Raw genomic sequence first — 20,770 nt, 5'->3', positions numbered from 1 at the left:
CATTTGTAACTAAGAATAAAATTAATATGTTGGACTCTAGGGTGCATGTTTACAAATGGAGGCAAGCCATCTTGCTGCACATCTTCGTTGCATTCACGCGTGACTCCTTCCTGTGTCAATGTGTCAAAATTAAAACATTTCCATCAATTTATTATCTGTACTGCTTGTCCCCATGGGTGTCGCGGGCGTGCCGGAGCCTGTCCCAGCCGTCATCAGGCAGTAGGCGCGGGACACCTGAACTGGTTGCCAGCCAATCGCAGGGCACATAGAGACAAACAACCTTCCGCACTCACACCTACGGGCAATTTGGACTGCTCAAGCGGCCTTGATCCGCCCGTAATCACTGACATAAAATGGGTGAGAAAATTGAAACCCAATATTTCTAGCTTATTTGAACACTAACTAACCCCAAAAAACAAATTTAATTTTGGCAACAAAAATTACCAAATTGACATACAGCACCAGACTAATCTTTAAAATCAGCCCTCACACAGTCTTTGACATTGTAGAAGCAGAAATTGCAGATGATGTAACTGACTGTGCATGTAATGTGGGCAATTGGAGACCACCTTTCACCCATATGTGACCTCACCATCCATCCACAGTTGTGCCATACAGTCAAGAAGTTGCTAATAAAATATTTTTAGGATAAGAATTCATTCAAAAATTGATTTCCACGCTTTGAGGGAATGTTTCAGTGTTTACATCATAATGAATGAAATACCGTTTTTTTCCATGTATAATGCGCAAAATCTATTTATTGTCCTAAAATCTGGGGTGCGCATTATACATGGGTACAATTTTAATTATTTTTTTTTTTTATTATTATTATTATTTTTTTTTGTGAGAAAATCATGGTACAACAATTTTTGAAGAAAATCTTGTTACGGATGGAGTGTGGAAAGGAGCAGGGCGACCAAGTGCAGCTTGGACCAGGGTTCATTGGAGGAACTCAAAACACAGACTTGGTAAACTAATATAACTCTCTAACAAAACCAACAACAGGACTGACCGACAAAGACGTGGAACAAAAAGACAGGGTGACATTACCAAAGACAGGAACAGAAACCTGTGTTATTGTCAAATATTGTTTGGTTTTTAATCTCCATCGCGAACTGGACGTCATACGGAGGCAGTATCACTGCGCATGCGCACTATAGATCCGATGTGAATAGTCCTCTTCTCTTCTTGACTGACAATGAATGTGATAGTTTAATACAATCAGTAAATAACAAAATGCGTATTACAGGTAATATTTTATTTCACAACACTTTGCCTTGTTTCTTTTGTTTCTGCTGTTCACTTCAAACACGCTCCAGACGAACGCAATGCTCTCGTATCAGACGCTTGCTCGATCACCTGCTCGTTTGCTGTACCCTACACAAATCTGAAACATTTGTTGCGGCTCCGAGTCACGACGAGAGGAAAGTTTTGCTTTCCAAGGGTGTTTCTATTCCTCTTCAACTTCTCTCCCATACAGAGCCGCCTTTTTCACATGTCCGCACGTCACTTTCCTCTTTTCATTTTAAACAAACTTATCGCCGTGGTGCCTTTATGGGCAGTCGGAGAAATCAACGCCAACAAAAAATTTTACATCCAGCCTAGTTAAGACCATACCAAAGACTATAAAAATGGGACCCATTGCCTCCCTGCTTGGCACTCAGCATTAAGGGTTGGAATTGGGGGGTTAGATCACCAAATGATTCCCGAGCGCAGCGCCGCTGCTGCTCACTGCTCCCCTCTCCCCCAGGGGATGGATCAAAATCACACGGGGATGGGTCAAATGCAGAGGACAAATTTCACCACACCCAGATGCGTGTGTGACGATCATTGGGACTTAAAAAAAATAAAATAAAAAATTTGGGTGCGTATTATACATGGGTACAGCCTCTTTTCCAGCATCGACATACCATTTTTAGGGTGCGTATTATACATGGGGGCGCATTATACATGGAAAAAAACGGTACATTGACATGCAGCACCACCTTGATTCCCCGAGTAGTCTAATCAATAGGATCATCAATTGCAAAAACATTAGTTTGTATAGGTTGAAAGGGATTTACAAAACATTATAACATGGTTTTATTTCAGTTTTACACAGTGTCCTAACGTCATTGTAATCTTTAAAAAATTATATCCATTTTGTGTTGATGCTTCTTACCTTTACAATTTCTTGTGCAATCTGTCTGGTATTATTTATATCCAACAAATGACCTCTTTCTCTTACAAAAGAGTATAAAGGCACCCCTTTACAGAAACTGCAAAGCAAAAACATATGCAGCATTGTCACAAAAATGTTAACATCTGTGTTTATGTATTGGAGGGGGAAAGAAAGAAAAAACATAAGCAGAAATTAGTCATCTTTGTTCTACCTGGTGACAATAGCAAGGTGGGGCGGGGCCATGCAGGCCCCCATGAACAAGATGACATTTTCATGTCTGGTTTGCCTGTAGTTCATCACCTCCTTCTTAAAAAGCTTCAGGTGCTCCTGGTTATTGCCATCGACCTCCACAAGGCGAATGGCTACCTCACCGTGCCAGCGACCCCTGAACACCTTCCCCCAACGACCCTGGAGAATTGAAAGACACTCATGTTTGGAGTTTTACACAGGTGTCTACTTGACCCTTGTCAAGACAAATAACTCAACATCGTATTTCACTATAATTGATTATTCCAATTTTTGTCCTTACTCATATGAAGGCAGGTGATATTGTTTTGATTGCCATTTTTTGGTTCATTAATAACATAGTATAATATTTGATCCTGCATAGCCTTATAAAATACAGAAAAACAAAATGGACTAAATGCTGTAATATCCATGGGCTACAGGATGTTACTGAGTTGGGCTTGTGTGTTTTATTTTAGGCTGTGTTAAGTTTTGAGTATTTCAGAATCAAAGAGGATTGGATTCAATTACAGGATCCGCCCAATCCTGTTTTATGTGGTTTTGTGGCGTCCACACAACAACAGCAAAAAACAAGTAAACCAAAAATAACCACTGCCAATGCGCCTCTGTTACCATCCATTCTGCAGTTTACTAAAATCTTGTACACCCAACTTGCTAAAAGCCACTTATTCCCTACGCACTCACAGTTAGGAGGGTGCGGGTTCGATTCCACCTCCGGCCCTCCCTGTGTGGAGTTTGCATGTTCTCCCCGGGCCCGCGTGGGTTTTCTCCGGGCACTCCGGTTTCCTCCCACATCCCAAAAACATGCTTGGTAGGCCGATTGAGCACTCCAAATTGTCCCTAGGTGTGAGTGCGAGTGCAAATGGTTGTTTGTCTCTGTGTGCCCTGCGATTGGCTGGCAACCGGTTCAGGGTGTCCCCCGCCTACTGCCCGATGACGGCTGGGATAGGCTCCAGCACGCCCGCGACCCCAGTGGGGACTAAGCGGTACAGAAAATGGATGGATGGATGGATGGATATATATATATATATATATATATATATATATATATATATATATATATATATATATATATATATATATATATATATATATATATATATATATATATATATATATATACCGTAATTTTCGGACTATAAGTCACGTTTTTTTTTCATAGTTTGGGGGGAGGGGCGACTTATACTCAGGAGCGACTTATATACATATACCGTTTTTTCCCATGTATAATGCGCAAAATTTAACTAATTTATTGTCCTAAAATCTAGGGTGCGCATTATACATGGGTACAAAAAAAAAAAGTCTTTTTTTTTTTTTAAATCCGGATATCATACGGAGGCCGCCATTACAGATGCGCTTTCTTCTCTGCTGTTCACTTCAAACACGCTCCATACGAACACAATGCTCTCGTATCAGACGCTTGCTAGATCACCTGCTCGTTTGCTGTCACAATGTACCCTACACAAATCCGAAACATTTCTTCGGTATTGAGTATGCTAGCGCATGCGCAGTGATACTGACCGGCAGAATAACATCCGGTTGTTCCCAAAGATGGTCTTTTTTCTGAAATAATTTTACGTTCACGGACTTAAGTAGGAGTCAAAATTTGGGTGCGTATTATACATGGGTACAGGCTTTTTGCCAGCATCGACATGCCATTTTTAGGGTGCGTATTATACATGGGGGCGCATTATACATGGAAAAAAACGGTATATGTTTTTTTTTTCACTTTTCTGGGCATTTTATGGCTGGTGTGACTTATATTCCGGTGCGACTTATAGTCCAAAAATTACGGTATATATATATATATATATATACGTAGTTCAATATGACATGTTAATCACATGTGCAATACAATATTCTATGTGCAGAACACATTATATGTATAATATGTTGTGCAATTTCAGATATGAAGTCAGTCTACCACAGGGGTGGGCAAACTTTTTGACTCACGGGCCGAACTGGGTTCTAAATTTGGACCGGAGGGCCGAACCAGGAGCCGATGGACGTAGTGTTTGTGTGAAGTAATATAAGCGACCTGTAAAGGTCATTGCATAAAAGATTTTGGCCTTTAGTAGGTAGTAAAGCATGGATATTCCAAACAAGTTTTTTGAAAACAAATGCATTTACAGCATTAAAAAAAAAAAAATCACTAAAAACCTGCGATCAGTGATTCTCATAAAATACGACACTATTATTATGAATAACAGTCTCCATCACTTCAGTGCCTGCAGGTCAGATTAATGAAAGATGTTTATCTTATGAGATCACATCAAACGGCAAACATTCTGACCAAATATATCATCATCTTGAAGAATCGGTGAAAGCATACATCCAAATAAAGTAATCAAAACGGCAACACGGTGAGGGGTATCTGAAAATCAGAGCAGAGTTTTAACTCACAAACACCTGGTAACAGAGGTGAGGAAACGGGAAACACTTCCTTAAAGTAAGCCTTAAGAACTTTACAGGTCAAGATTAGTCGCAAACAGGTGGTGCATCAATGTCCTTGAGCATCCTGCATTGTTTGAAAATGAGTGGTCGCTAGTTTCAATCCCTGCTATGTGTACAAATCATATTCAAAATGCATTTTTTTACAACAAACTTGAGAGCCTCCCCTTGATTTTCAGTGGGAACAGTGTTGTTGGTCTCCCTTTTTTGCTAGTGCGTCATAGTCTGGAGTAGAATTTGTTGTGGCAATTCTTAGGAGAGATCCGAGGTGTTGGTCTGTTTACCTCGATCTGTGACGGGTTGATGTTGATGCTCATGTGGCTGAACGTCACGTCGCGTACGTCGAGCCAAATTGGCCACTCTTTTTTAAACACTCGGCACTGTGTCCACCTTGCTTTTCCTTGGGCGACTCTTTTTAATTGAAGGATTCCAGGGGAAGGTTTGTGGGTGGCTTTAGCGTAAAACTGTATCTGAAAGCTCAGCGCGCAAATTACAAGAATGCTGTCGTCACAGCCCACGCTCTAAATTCGGGACTGATACAAATAGAGCGCGAGTGCGCCATGTCCGTACTACTGAGTACGTACACGCACTTGTGAGTGTGCACCGAGCTTTCTGACACAGCTTCCGGTAGTAAAGCCGCAGGCGAGCGGTTCCCCATCTACTGGAGAAACGCAGTAATTGCAGGCAAAATGACCAAAAAAAAAAGTTTAATAATACAATTTATTCAGGGTTGGGGGGCCCGATTAAACGGTCCCGTGGGCCGGATGTGGCCCGTGGGCCGTAGTTTGCCCACCCCTGGTCTACCACCTGCTGCTACCGCTGAGAATACAACCTTGCGTGACCCTAGATGCAAAGCAACTTACCAAATACTCCAATCCTGCACCAGCGGACAAAGTTACATTCTCCACTGTCCTCTTTATATATGCCTATTCTGTATTCTATACTATCCCACTCGATGTTTCACACTCCCATTCCCTCCTACAAAACACCAATGGAGCAGCGCTCCCAATTTCGTTGTATACCTGCTATACCTACCTATATACAATGACAAAGGCATTCTATTCTATTCTATTCTATTCTATTCTATTCTATTCTATTCTATTCTATTCTATTCTATTCTATCCTATTCTATCCTATTCTATTCTATTCTATTCTATTCTATTCATGGCCCCACGAGGGAAACAATAACTATTATGTGGCCCACAACAAAATTGACTTTCAGCATGCACGAGTTCTTTTATCAATTAACTGTTTTTAATCAATGTACGGTTTAATAAGGCTTAAAATTCTGGGTGGTGTTCAAGTTTAAACAAAAGAAACTGTCATCCCCTTGATTCCTTATAAAATATCGTATTATATGTCCTGTGTATGCCATGTAATTCTTTTCATGTCTACTTGCTGCTTTTGGGTTTTATTTCAAGGAATGAGCATCTCTGTCTTCACCTTTCCTACAAGCTCTCCGAGTTGCAGTTCCTCATATGGGATGTCCCATTCCTGCAGGTAAACGCTGGTCTGACTGGCTTTACGGTCGATGCGCCCCCTCCAGCGGCCAACAGTCCTACGACGACAGATAGACGAGGGGAGGTCTTCCAGCCCATCTTCATCAAAGTCCTCATTGGAGAAGCTCTTGACTTGGCAAGCAGGATGATTCTCCTCTGCTCTCTAATAAAGAACAAGATACAGTATAATTACCGTTTTTTCCATGTATAATGCGCAAAATTTAACTACCGTTTTTTTCCGTGTATAGTGCGCCCCCATGTATAGTACGCACCCCTAAAAATGGCATGCTGATGCTGGAAAAAAGCTTGTACCCATGTATAATACGCACCGAATTTTTATGAATTTTTTAAAAAAAAAATTTAATTTTTTTTTTTTTTTTTTTTTTAAGTCCCAATGATCGTCACACACGCAGGGAGGCAATGGGTCCCATTTTTTATAGTCTTTGGTATAGTCTTAACTAGGCTGGATGTAATTTTTTTTGTTGGCGTTGATTTCTCCGACTGCCCGTAAACGCACCACCGCGCTCCGTGCGCATGGAGCGTGTTTGAAGTGAACAGCAGAGAAGAAAGGAACAAGGCAAAGTGTTGTGAAATAAAATATTACCTGTAATACGGATTTAGGTAGAGAACTGAACTCTCGCTCTTTATATAGCTGACGTGTCTTGCTCATCCGTTCTGCGCATCTGTAATGGCGGCCTCCGTATGATATCCGGTTTGCGTGTGTGCGAGAGCGAGAGAGAGCGAGAGAGAGAGCGTGCGAGAGAACGCTCAACCGTAGCGCGCCGCCGACCGCCCAACTGCACCGGGCTGGCCGATTATTGTGACAGAGCCGTCGCTGAAATTTAGAAGATATTTTTAAAGTCCTGATGTACTTTCTAAAATTTAAGTGGACCTCAGTGCGCACTGCGCAGGGAGCTTAATTTGGTGCGGTCGCGCAACCGCAGCGCGCCGGGCGCTCACTGTCGCATTGCTTAAAGAGCGCCTTTGTGTTTTAGGATGAACAGCAGAGACCAAAGGAACAAGGCAAAGTGTTGTGAAATAAAATATTACCTGTAATACGCATTTTGTTATTTGCTGATTGAAACTGCTAATTAAACTGTGAATTGAAACTAATAGGAAGAAAACAACTCTCGCTCTTTATATAGCTGACGTGTCTTGCGCATCCGTTCTGTGCATTTTATTTCACAACACTTTGCCTTTCTTCTCTGCTGTTCACTTCAAACACGCTCCATGCGACCGCAATGCTCTCGTATCAGACGCTTGCTCGATCACCTGCTCGTTTGCTGTCCCGTGCGCGCACGAAGCGCGGTGGTGCGTTTACGGGCAGTCGGAGAAATCAACGCCAACAAAAAAAATTACATCCAGCCTAGTTAAGACCATACCAAAGACTATAAAAATGGGACCCATTGCCTCCCTGCGTGTGTGACGATCATTGGGACTTAAAAAATAAATAAATAAAAAAAATAAAAAAATAAAAAATTCTTTTTTTTTTTTTTTTTGTACCCATGTATAATGCGCACCCCGGATTTTAGGACAATAAATTAGTAAAATTTTGCGCACTATACACGGAAAAAAACGGTAATTTATTGTCCTAAAATTCTTTTTTTTTTTTTTTATCCGAATATGATACGGAGGCCGCCATTACAGATGCGCTTTCTTCTCTGCTGTTCACTTCAAACACGGTCCATACGAACACAATGCTTTCGTATCAGACGCTTGCTCGATCACCTGCCCGTTTGCTGTCACAATGTACCCTACACAAATCCAAAACATTTCTTCGCTATCGAGTTTGCTAGCGCATGCGCAGTGATACTGACCGGCAGAATAACATCCGGTTGTTCCCAAAGATGATCTTTTTTCTAAAAAAAAATTACGTTTACGGACTTAAGTTGGAGTCAAAATTTGGGTGCGTATTATACATGGGTACAGGCTTTTTTCCAGCATCAACATGCCATTTTTAGGGTGCGTATTATACATGGGGGCGCATTATACATGGAAGAAAACGGTAATTCATTAAGATAAAAGTGCACTGCTCAGCGAGGAAGCTCTCTGTGCCGCTGGCCGCGTTACAACTTAATTTCGGATAAATAACTACAAGGCAACACCCGGAGGCCAGCTTGTTGGAAAGATTGGGAGAACTGGACTTCCAGCAAGGAGACTGACCCTTCAGCTGAATGTGGCTGTTTCAAGCACCTCTTTTTTAGATAGGTGGTGGGGGGGATTCCCATACGTCGACTTCAGGAAAAATGTAAATCAAACAAACCTTTACAGATTTCAATTGAATATCTAACGACCCGTAAACAGTTCAGCTAACATAACTCTTACAATGCATCGTGTTGGTGACTGATGAAAGGAAGTACACAGACGTGACAGAGCACATTAGTTGCAGAGACGCTGCTCATTTCTTGCTCTTAAGTCAGCCATGAAAAGGCGTTTTATGAGGTTTTCAGAGGTAGAAATGGGCCTAAATAGAGATGTCCACATGCATTTTGAGGCTGATGCCCGTTATTTTGACATTGCAAGCGATATATGAACAATGACTTCCAAAATTGCGAGATTGTGATCACTTCCTTTCATGACCACGGCAAGGGTGTGTGGCCATATTCCACATTAAAAGTGGGCGTTTCTGAAGACATGAGTTATTTCATTATTTCCAAAATAAATGGATAAGATCAAAAATGCTAACTTTTTTAATTTTTCTGATAAAAAAGACTACTTAAACTGGGCTAATTAGTGAAAAATGGACCATCATTGCTTTTGTATCCCTTTAAGCAGGGACGTGCAGTCAAAGGAGGCCACGCCTCCCCTGCCATCATGAAAAGGGGAAAAACAAATTCAATTGTTTTTATTATAAAGTCATTTTACTTTTAATTTCAATAGTTTTGTATAATTTTTGAACCAAAATCGCTGATTTTTTATAGTTATTTTAAAACCGAAGACGATTCGCTCGGAGGAGCCAACTTCCTGCCTAGCCTCCTCTGAGGATTGCGTAATCACACAGCTGCCTATGTCAGTGCCTCCCCAGTCATGAACCTCAGTGCACGTCACTGCCTTTAAGTATACAAAATATTGTACGCTAACTGTGAACAATGCATTTGATTTCAAGCTAAATATAAATAATTTTGCTTCTGTCATTTGTTGGTACAAGTGTCAAATGGAATGCCTGTACAAACCTGTTCTTGTTCAACTGCTTTTACTTGCGTCTCAGTAATAGCTGTCTGCGATACTCTAAGAGAAATAATAATTAATTTAGACAGTAATTGATGAAGCACACATTTTTCTTTGTAGCATTTTACCCAGAGTCATTGGAGCTGTCAGACTGTTGACTATCGGAATTTTTGGAATCAGCAACATCTGCTGAGAGGGGACAACAGAAATAACATTAAAATCCCTCTTCTAGCTCTAGTTACTAGAAATAACTCATAGCTGTGCCATGTTACTCTACTAACTCAGTTATTTATCCTAACTTCAACTGTAAACATGCATTTATTACGAAACAAAGACAGACAGGAACTAAAGATAAGACAATTAATGTGCTCCTAACCCTAACCTAGTTATTCCATTCCCATACACATTAATATTTCATTTATGGTGGACAGATGCATTAGTTCTCAAACAATAACAGATGTATGCGTTTTGTGTAATGTAAAACAACATGTAAAATAAAACTACAGTATCAGCAAGAGGAATCGTCCAAATGTTCATATATCAAATTTCAGTCATGTAAAACATTAGTTTTTGGCAGTGAATGTACGAGGTAGCCACAGTAGGCTGACCTGGGAAGTGGAAGTCGTTGCCCAGGGAACCTTGTGGAGACGTGTTGAGTGGGGGTGTGGCACCAACACTGGGTGGGTTACTCTGCTGGCAACATGCTGGAGAGGAAGGTGTGGAGGAGGTAGCTGATGATGGGTTACTACTGGAGTCCAGCTGGACAGGAGGCTCCTGTGTGAAATAGATTTACGGTACGGTAGGGTAGGGTAGGGTAGGGTAGGGTAGGGTAGGGTAGGGTAGGGTAGGGTAGGGTAGGGTAGGGTAGGGTAGGGTAGTAGGTCACAAATTCTAGTGCAGCAGTAGTTGTACATACCTTTTTGGTTATTGCCTTTGGTAATGTGCCAAACTGCAGTGGGAGCTTGGCTTTTTGATCAATACGATTATGGATATCAGACGGCACTGATTCTGCCCTTCGCATATTTGGCACTACAAAAAAACATTGACACTGTGAATGTATAGCAGGTTTTTTAATTGAATGATAGCCCATCATTTCCTACTGACGGTGGTCCTAGCTTTGATGGCATCCTTGCAGTGCACAAATAAAACAAAACATAATGGACTCTCATCAAAATAATTTTGGGTTTGGTTACAGCCAATGTTCCCTCTAATATTTCATGTATCTGGGCATACACACAAGCTCCCTGAGCAAACTGAGGACTACTGTGAGCAACATCAGGTGGCCAACCCGCGGCGGGAGGGTGGGGGGTTCGTGGTAATGGGACGTCAAACGCTGCGTGTTCGCTTTGCTTCCGGGGGGGGGTTAATGGGATGTCAAACGCTGCGTGTTCGCTTCGCTTCCGGGGGGGGGGGGGGGGGTTAGGGTTAGGGGGGATGTTGTTTATGCGCTGGATAGATTGCATGCGCGCAGCTTAGAGGGAACATTGGTTACAGCATGCTTGCTTTCCTTTATGTTAAGGGTTTAATCCCCTACCACCAACTGTGCATCTCTTCTACTGTACAGAGGATGACTCCACAAAGGTGCATACATTCCTCATATAAATACAATGTTATAATGGTTTCAAACTAGGGTGCGTACGTCCCAGAGGGTGCCTGGTGTTATGAGGGAGGCTTGGGATAATCATGAACAATTTTCATTATTAAGTTATGTTACATGCAGACTGAATGTGTGCTCATATATAGTCAAGGCAGTTCGCATGGTTAGGCGCCCTCGTGTGACCGGCAGCACTTTTGAAGTGTTCAAATTGGAAACTTTGCTCATTCGCCCATTTTGCCCATGTCGGTGAACCCATGTAAGTGAACTGGTGCCCGTACAAGCATGCGTATGAACAAGCAAATGCACAGCCAATTTTTTTTTCAAGTCAAAATGTTTGCCCACCCCTGGTCTAACCTGTTTAAAAAATATGACAATAATTTGGATTTGCACTGTAATTACTGATATTCAGTAAAATACACCATGGAATCCAACAAAAACTAAATTACCTCATACAATGATTTATTGACAGCTCAATCTAAACAAATGAACGTCTGCCGACAGTGTCTGACACATTTGAGTTGCAAATATGAAAAAATAATCTGAATAAAATCTGAAAGAAGAAATGTTTTTGTTGCATATCTTGCACTGTGCTGTCCGTGTTTTGCCGTCATAAAAGTAATTGTGATAGCCGAAGGTGATGACTCGCGGTACCGCTCCCGCTGCCATGTTTGCGCTTGTCTGATATAAAGGGCCGTGATTCTCCAATAAACACGTTCGGTAGGTAGAGAGGGCACGACTGATTGATTGACAGGGTAGTGATCCAATCATGACAATGCCATTCTCAGCCTGCGCTCCTACCGTGTTATCGATATAATTTTTTAAAATGTATTATTAATTTTATATTCAAACTGAAAACATAAACTAAATAACACTGGTCATTCAAGTCATCGTGCCTCAAGTCAAGTCAAGTCCCGAGTCTTTAACTTCCAAGTCTAAGTCGAGTCTCAAGTTTTTTCATTTTTTGTCAAGTCAAGTCACAAGTCATCAAAACAGCGACTCGAGTCGACTCGAGTCCAAGTCACAGTGCCTCGAGTCCCCATCTCTGGTGGGTACTGCAAAAAAGTTTGGGAAACTATCATAGAGAAACCCATTTTGAACATGCAAATTCATGACTTGAGTTTCTATTTTCAGTTTGCAGCATTGTAATGGTGGTATCCAAATTAAAATGTTTTTACATGGGGCCACAAACCGTGACCACTCCAGATGATCTTATGATCCTTATAATGTTGAAGAACCTGCATAATTACAAGCTGTTTCATCAAATAGAGTCATGTCACAAATTCAGCTGATGTTTCAGCAGATGTTTCAGTAATGTATGGAACATGCATTTTGTAACGGCAAATTGGAAATTTAAATTAAGCTCTTAATGTATTTCCCTGATCATGATCATTGCTTACATGTGAGAAATGATATCCGACAAGAGGGAGCATCTTTGGTACATTTGTTGTGACACTTTAATCTGCAGAGAGAAAAATGAAAATATGTGACATCATCATACATATGAATTGAATATTGGGTGTCTTACTTGCAGTGTTTACACTTCACACCAAAGATCATGTTCTTGCCACACACTTGGCATACCTGTGAGAGCCACGATTTTGTTGAAAACCTGAAACACCAGAAAAGGAGATGGTGACGAAAGACATTTTGGGCCCTATTTTCGTGTTTATCTTAATAGGGCATAATGGCGGCATGGAAGTAGAGTTTTCCCAGCCAATCAGCGCAGTGTCCCTCATTTGCAACAAAATCAGGGCAGTCGAAACGCTAATCCGAGTCCGCCGTGCCTGACACCGTGGAAACCAAAACTTCACCCAACTTGGGAATCGTAGCGACGGCCCTGCTCTGAACCACAGAACACCAACTGCTGAGCTAAAAGTTCAGGGCTGCCGCACCGCCTCATTTCCTTAAAACCTCAATGGAAAGTACAACCGAGGCTGGCATGATTTGCATCTGTTAACTATTTTCATATTTTATGTTTTTGCCCAGTCTGTCCCAACAAGATGCAATGCAAGATGCATCTTGCATCCCCTCCTTGAAGGACATTTACACCTCCCATCTCACCCGCAAGGCGACCACGATTGTGAGTGATGCGAGTCACCCCGCTCACTCTTTGTTCGAGCTTCTGCCCTCTGGGAAGAGGTACAGGAGCCTGCGCTCCCGCACCACCAGACTCTCAAACAGCTTCATACTCCAGGCTGTTAGGATCCTGAACTCGCTCCCCCGTTCTGCGTAGCGTCCTGTACTTTTACTGTCTGTACTGTCTGTATGCACACTGGCTCTTATTTGCTGTGTTATCTGTTTATTTATTATTTATTATTACTCTTATTATTTATTGTTTGTGCCTTTTTGTTTATGATGTTTTTTACTTTTGCGCTATGCTTGCTGGCTCCGTTTTGCTCCTCTTATTTATTGTGTTATCTGTTTATTTATTATTTATTCATCACTCTTACTATTGATTGTTTGAATTTTTGCCTTCTTGTTTTTATATTGTGTCGCGTACTTGTATGTCTATCGTGTTATGTGTCTCGTCACCGTGGGATAGAGAAAAACGTAATTTCGGTTTCTTTGTGTGTTGTGACGTGGAGAGATTGACAATAAAGCTGACTTTGACTTTTTGACTTTGACTTCAATGTGCACGTTATTATATCATTGATCAGCTAATAAAAGTGCAACTAATACCGTTTTTTTCCGTGTATAGTGCGCCCCCATGTATAGTACGCACCCTAAAAATGGCATGCTGATGCTGGAAAAAAGCTTGTACCCATGTATAATACGCACCCAATTTTTATGAATTTTTTTTTAAATCTTTTTTTTTTTTTTTTTCTTTTTTTAAGTCCCAAAGATCGTCACACACGCAGGGAGGCAATGGGTCCCATTTTTATAGTCTTTGGTATGGTCTTAACTAGGCTGGATGTCATTTTTTTTGTTGGCGTTGATTTCTCCGACTGCCCCTAAACGCACCACCGCGCTCCGTGCGCACACGGGAAAGAGGCGGCTCTGTATGGGAGAGACGTTGAAGAGGAATCAAAACACCCTTGGAAACCAAAACTTGCCCCTCGTCGTGACTCGGAGCCGCAACAAATGTTTCGGATTTGTGTAGGGTACATTGTGACAGACGGCAAACTAGCAGGTGATCGAGCGAGCGTCTGATACAAGAGCATTGCGGTCGTATGGAGCGTGTTTGAAATGAACAGCAGAGACGAAAGGAACAAGGCAAAGTGTTGTGAAATAAAATATTACCTGTAATACGCATTTTGTTATTTGCTGATTGAAACTGCTAATTAAACTGTGAATTGAAACTAATAGGTGGAGAACTGAACTCTCGCTCTTAATATAGCTGACGTGTCTTGCGCAACCGTTCTGCGCATCTGTAATGGCGGCCTCCGTATGACGTCCGGTCCGCGATGGAGATTAAAAAACAAACAATATTTGACAATAACACACCATCGAGGATTGCACCATCGCATCAAACGATGTGTCGTCAATTATGAATTTTACTAAGTGTGTTGGGCAGGATGGCTGAATGCGATGCGCGATTGACAACAAACAAGAAGAAAGGTGAGTTATATTTCGGGGGAGATTTGTCATGTCTCGTCCCCAGTTTTGCTATGTGTCTAGGTTGCCATAGTGTCTGTTCGCGTCACCCCGCTCTTCCTGTGTCACCTCATAACGTGTTTTGTATTTAAGTCCTGTCTGCCCCTCGCTCACCCGTTGGATCATTGCATGTGTTAGTCATTCTGTTCCTGTCTTTGGTAATGTCACCCTGTCTTTTTGTTCCACGACTTTGTCGGTCAGTCCTGTTGTTGGTTTTGTTGTACCATGACTTTCTTTAAAAAATAAAATAAATAAATAAAAATTAAAAAAAAAAAAATTAAAAAAATGTTTTTGTACCCATGTATAATACGCACCCCAGATTTTAGGACAATAAATTAGTTAAATATTGCGCACTATACACGGAAAAAAACGGTATATTAATTTACATTGAGCTTTGTGGAACTCGCTCTCCGCCCCCCACACACAAACAATAGTGACAAGGTGCTTATAAAAACAATATAATCTTTAAAATAATGATGAGGATTATAATCCATTCAATTAATCAATTAGGATTGTTCTACGCTGATGTTGTATCCATCCATGTTCAACACTGCTTATCCTGATCAGGGTCGCGGGGGGTGCTGGATCCAATCCCAGTTGACATCGGGCAAAAGGCAGACTACACCCTAAACTGGTCGCCAGCCAGTCCCAGGGCACACATAGAGACAAACGACCAGTCACACCAAAGCACAAGCACACGCACACAAGTCAGGCGTGTTGTACTCCAACACTATCGACCACCCGGTGTTATATTCATGAATAAAATAGCATACATGATGTCATCCACCCGTGGAGCGCTGGTTTGTCTGTCTGCGCCTCGATCAAATACACTAAAATTGTGTTCGACGGCCTGCGCCTGGAAGTAGACCTGCTTTTTTTCAGTCTGGAGTTTAGTCTAGTTATTTTTTTACCAAATTAGAAGATGCGCTGTGGGTGAGGTAGAAACGCCCAGTGAGATGCAGCATGACCCAAGACACGCTAGACTAGATTTCCGCTTGCACGACAATGAATTTGCGCCCCATTCTTGCACCGAGCGCATGAGCACCTGTCTACCAAGATAGATATTTAATATTTCGCCTTAAAATGCATGTGGACATCTCTACTTAACTAAATATAATATACCGGTTTTTTCCGTGTATAGTGCGCAAAATTTAACTAATTTATTGTCCTAAAATCTGGGGTGCGCATTATACATGGGTCCAAAAACTTTTAATTTTTTTTTTTTAAATATATATATATTTTTTTTTAAGTCCTAATGATCGTCACACACGCAGGGAGGCAATGGGTCCCATTTTTATAGTCTTTGGTATGGTCTTAACTAGGCTGGATGTAATTTTTTTTGTTGGCGTTGATTTCTCCGACTGCCCATAAACGCACCACCGAGACGTTGAAGAGGAATAAAAAAACCCCTTGGAAACCAAAACTTGCCCCTCGTCGTGACTCGGAGCCGCAACAAATGTTTCGGATTTGTGTAGGGTACATTGTGACAGACAGCAAACGAGCAGGTGATGGAGCAAGCCTTGTCTGATACGAGAGCATTGCGCTCGTATGGAGCGTGTTTGAAGTGAACAGCAGAGACGAAAGGAACAAGGCAAAGTGTTGTGAAATAAAATATTACCTGTAATACGGATTTAGGTAGAGAACTGAACTCTCGCTCTTTATATAGCTGACGTTTCTTGCGCATCCGTTCTGCGCATCTGTAATGGCGGCCTCCGTATGATATCCGGTTTGCGTGTGTGCGCGTGTGTGCGAGAGCGAGAGAGAGCGAGAGAGAGAGTGCGAGAGAGAACGCTCAACCGTAGCGCGCCGCCGACCGCCCAACTGCACCACGCTGGTCGCATTATTGTGACAGAGCCGTCGCTGAAATTTAGAAGATATTTTTAAAGTCCTGATGTACTTTCTAAAATTTAAGTGGACCTCAGTGCGCACTGCGCAGGGAGCTTAATTTGGTGCGGTCGCGCAACCGCAGCGCGCCGGGCGCTCACAGTCGCATTGCTTAAAGAGCGCCTTTGTGTTTTAGGATGAACAGCAGAGACCAAAGGAACAAGGCAAAGTGTTGTGAAATAAAATATTACCTGTAATACGCATTTTGTTATTTGCTGATTGAAACTGCTAATTAAACTGTGAATTGAAACTAATAGGAAGAAAACAACTCTCGCTTTTTATATAGCTGACGTGTCTTGCGCATCCGTTCTGTGCATTTTATTTCACAACACTTTGCCTTGTTCCTTTCTTCTCTGCTGTTCACTTCAAACACGCTCCATGCGACCGCAATGCTCTCGTATCAGACGCTTGCTCGATCACCTGCTCGTTTGCTGTCTGTCATAATGTACCCTACACAAATCCGAAACATTTGTTGCGGCTCCGAGTCACGACGAGGGGCATGTTTTGGTTTCCAAGGGTGTTTTTATTCCTCTTCAACGTCTCTCCCATACAGAGCCGCCTCTTTCCCGTGCGCGCACGGAGCGCGGTGGTGCGTTTACGGGCAGTTGGAGAAATCAACGCCAACAAAAAAAATTACATCCAGCCTAGTTAAGACCATACCAAAGACTATAAAAATGGGACCCATTGCCTCCCTGCGTGTGTGACGATCATTGGGACTTAAAAAAAAAATAATAATAATAATAATTTAAAAAATTCATAAAAATTGGGTGCGTATTATACATGGGTACAGGCTTTTTTCCAGCATCAGCATGCCATTTTTAGGGTGCGTATTATACATGGGGGCGCACTATACACGGAAAAAAACGGTATATATAATAAATATTATATTATTCACCTAAACCTCGGGTGTCCAAACTATGGTCCGCAATAAATTTTATAAATAGAATACAATATGGCCCGCACTTCAACTTTTGCCTGGGTGTAATACACTTTTTATTTTTAACAAGCTCAAGAGGAGCTACTGTTCTTCTACTATTACTGTTGATCAAGGCAGTTGTTCCACCATATAAAACAGAAGTACTAGACCAGGTGCGTTCCTGTGTCACCTGACTTCCAGCCAAGCCCCAATCAAGGAATTGCCAGCACCTGCTACAGCTCGTTAGGTCCCCTACTTAACCTCTGTGTATTCTGCCAGTGGTTGTCAGTTCGTCTAATTACCCTGTCCGTGACACCACTGCCTTTTTGTCCCCTTGAACGATCGCTGTTGCCAACTGCTTCCGTAAACTGACCGACCACGCTTTGATCGCCGCCTGCCTCGACAACCTGCCTGCCTCTGACTACGACTACGCGCTGTGCTCTGCTCCTCAGCCACGCATGCCAGACCGCAAGTTTAGCGTTCCACTTCCTCTTTCCCCCTTTTTTAAATAAAGGATCATGCTGCACTTGGTCGCCCTGTCTCTGTTCTGTGACACCAGGGGTGTCCAAACCACGATCAGATGAAGTACTAACAACTCTGCTGCCCTCATTTTTAGATGCAAATATCTGTTGACATTTCTACATTCTGCATAGTGTAAAAGGGATTCAGGGTGGTAATATAAGGCGGCACAGAGGCCGACTGGTTACCACATATACCTCACAGGTCAAATAGTTCAAATCTAGGCTCAAAAATTTTAATTCATTAGCCGACAAAACGAAGTTACATAAAAAGTCTTCTCTCAATGCGTTTCGTTGCCTGGCTTTGTCCTTTATGGCAGGTAACTCACCTGTGCGTAACAGCCAAGCCAATATCTCGCTTCACTGTCTGAGGTGAACTCCTGTGCACTGCAAGGTCTGTGAAACACACCAGCACACACTATGTGAATTACACAATAAAATGAGACATATACAAGAAGATGCCTGATGTCATAACTGCGGGACTCACTGTCCAGGGATGTGGGAGCGGCAGTCATCGTGTATGGGGCTGAGGCAGGGACAGGGCCGTGTGTGGGGGCAGACACCGGGGATGAATGTAGATTTAAACCATCGAGACTCTTTCCATTGAGGTGGATAGAAGCCAGCGCCTTCTTCCTATTGACCCTTCAAAGACACAGTGAAGCTGTCAATGGAGCTCACAAACAAAAATTCTGGCCATGCGATTATAACAGAATATTCCAGCTAACAAGCATGGGCCCCGCAGAAGCCAAACAACTGTAGCTTTGGCCAATCAAGGTTGAAGGGTTGGAGAGCATGATCAAACGATAAAGTAGGATTTTGGAGACGTTAAAAATATATCTCCTTAAGCTCCTTCAATTTACGGCTTGAGCAGACTTGAGTTCAATTGACCGCAAGTAAGCATACATTCAGTATGTCTGCCACGTCATCCGATGTCCCCATCTCATATACAGCCAGTACATCTAATATTTGAGAACGAAACATTCACATCCTCCTCACAGTTCGAAGGTCCAGTGTTTGATACTGGCTCCGGCCTGCCTGTGTGGAGTTTGGGTGTCCTACCCGTGCCTGTGTGGATTTTCACCAGTTACTCCAGTTTCTTCTACATTTTAAAAACATGGATGTTAGGCCGATTGACCACTCCGAATTGTTCGTAGGTGTTATTGCGAGTGTGAATGGTTGGCGTGGCTCAGTGGGAGTGTGCTCGTCTCCCAACTCTAAGGTCGTTGGTTCTATCCTCAACTCTGGTGACCATCTCAAAGTGTCCTTGAGCAAAACACTGAACCCTAATTGGATACTGTGGTGGGGCTGGCAGTATGGCAGCATGGCAGCAGCCTCCTGTAGGTGTATGAACTTATGGGTATGTGAATGCGAGGCATTGCGCACCATACAATGTAGATGAAGCTCTAGTAGTATATAAATGCAGTCGATCTACAATTTGTCCATGTGTGTACCTGACCTACTGACCATAGATTGTGTTAGAGTGAGCACCACTCTAACATTTTGGTGCCAAAACCCGGGATCCTCTCATACCCGCCATCTGGCCGACGGAGGACGACACGCTGTACACAGTCGACGGGCCAGACCTGGTAAAGAAAGACCTGGGAAGGAAATTCTTCGCTGGACCAGCATCTTAGGTCTGCCTTCGTCTGACAGAGGTGGATTGGCGGGACCCGGCAGTGCAACGAACCAGGGGATAAGTAAGTAAAAGCCCTTGTGTGATTGTGTTGTTGTGAAACGCGTAAAAAGTTAAAGGTGCACGAGCTATACGGCTTTGGTTTGTCCGAGCTATGAGATACGGATTTGGTTTGTCTGGGCTATGAGATACGGCTTTGTTTTTTCCAACCCAAGAAACAGCTGGGATTCTAGTCTCAATGGAAGGTACGAGCTAAGAAAAAACAGAGCTTCTCTTTGTTAATTGAAGAAGGGCGTAGATTCTTTTGTGTCCGTTTTTCCAAGCTGTTTAAATGAAAGTTGTGTGGTTGTGTGACTGGTAGGATAAATTGGCTACAAAGAGAATTTGTTGAAAGGTCAATTTAAACCTGCATTGAGGATCCTCAAAGAAAAACACTGAAAAAAAATTGTATAAACCTAAAATACCAAATTAAGATGGGAAATAAAAACGGTAAATCTCTAGCTCTTGAGGGAGATGAGAAGTACATGGCGAGTAAATTTCTTGATTGTATGCAATACATGCCGAAGTGGAAGAAAAAGTATGGAGTAGAAGGGAAGTTGAGAGTTGAAGTGTGGAAGATAGTGGTTGATGTTTTGGAGGAGAGTGTGGCTAGGAAGACAAAGGGACTGAAAAAGAAAAGAAAAGATAGAATTGAATTGTGCTAGAGTGTGATTGAAAGCTTCACAAGAGAGAAGAGAACAAATCCAAAAGACAAAAGATAGAAAGATGAAAAGTGATGAGGCTGCAACTATGTTTGTCAGGCCGGAAGACAATGAGGCCACAGTGCGCAGGCGCGCTGTCCCGGCCGCAGCTCAAGCCGCAGCTGAAGGCGCAGCTGAAGGCGCAGCTCAAGCAAGAGGGGCCTTCCGCTCGTATGCAAAACTTGTATCCAAGTTTAACAGACCTGCACCCTCCCCCATACAACAGCAAAAAAGGTCAGGGTCACATTATTAGAAGTCCTGTACAGTGGGAAACAAGGACACTTTGCAAGAGTGTGTCATTTTGCAAAACAAAACCAATCAAAGGGTGGAGGAAGGGGCAGAGGAAAAGCCAAATTCTCGGCA

General features: G+C 42.4%; 1 protein-coding gene across 8 annotated transcripts in view; it reads right to left on the bottom strand.

The window, feature by feature from the left end:
* Positions 1–20,770, bottom strand: part of LOC133155021 (kinase suppressor of Ras 1-like) — a 94,590-nt gene that overhangs the window by 19,309 nt on the left and 54,511 nt on the right. For 7 of the 8 annotated variants that reach the window (XM_061279952.1, XM_061279955.1, XM_061279950.1 and 4 more), the window contains 11 exons: positions 18,522–18,676; positions 18,364–18,430; positions 12,648–12,731; positions 12,520–12,581; positions 10,442–10,554; positions 10,134–10,299; positions 9,654–9,714; positions 9,531–9,585; positions 6,302–6,520; positions 2,373–2,569; positions 2,162–2,258 (listed from right to left, as the gene is read on the bottom strand). In XM_061279952.1, the coding sequence (XP_061135936.1) occupies positions 2,162–2,258; positions 2,373–2,569; positions 6,302–6,520; positions 9,531–9,585; positions 9,654–9,714; positions 10,134–10,299; positions 10,442–10,554; positions 12,520–12,581; positions 12,648–12,731; positions 18,364–18,430; positions 18,522–18,676 (1,276 nt within the window). The remainder of the gene's footprint in view (positions 1–2,161; positions 2,259–2,372; positions 2,570–6,301; positions 6,521–9,530; positions 9,586–9,653; positions 9,715–10,133; positions 10,300–10,441; positions 10,555–12,519; positions 12,582–12,647; positions 12,732–18,363; positions 18,431–18,521; positions 18,677–20,770) is intronic. The other variant, XM_061279951.1, reaches the window with a different exon arrangement.

The sequence above is a fragment of the Syngnathus typhle genome, linkage group LG6 (assembly GCF_033458585.1).
Source record: "Syngnathus typhle isolate RoL2023-S1 ecotype Sweden linkage group LG6, RoL_Styp_1.0, whole genome shotgun sequence".
Lineage (NCBI taxonomy): Eukaryota > Metazoa > Chordata > Actinopteri > Syngnathiformes > Syngnathidae > Syngnathus > Syngnathus typhle.
Note: the sequence above shows the minus strand (reverse complement) of the source record. Positions and strands in the feature narration are given on the sequence as shown.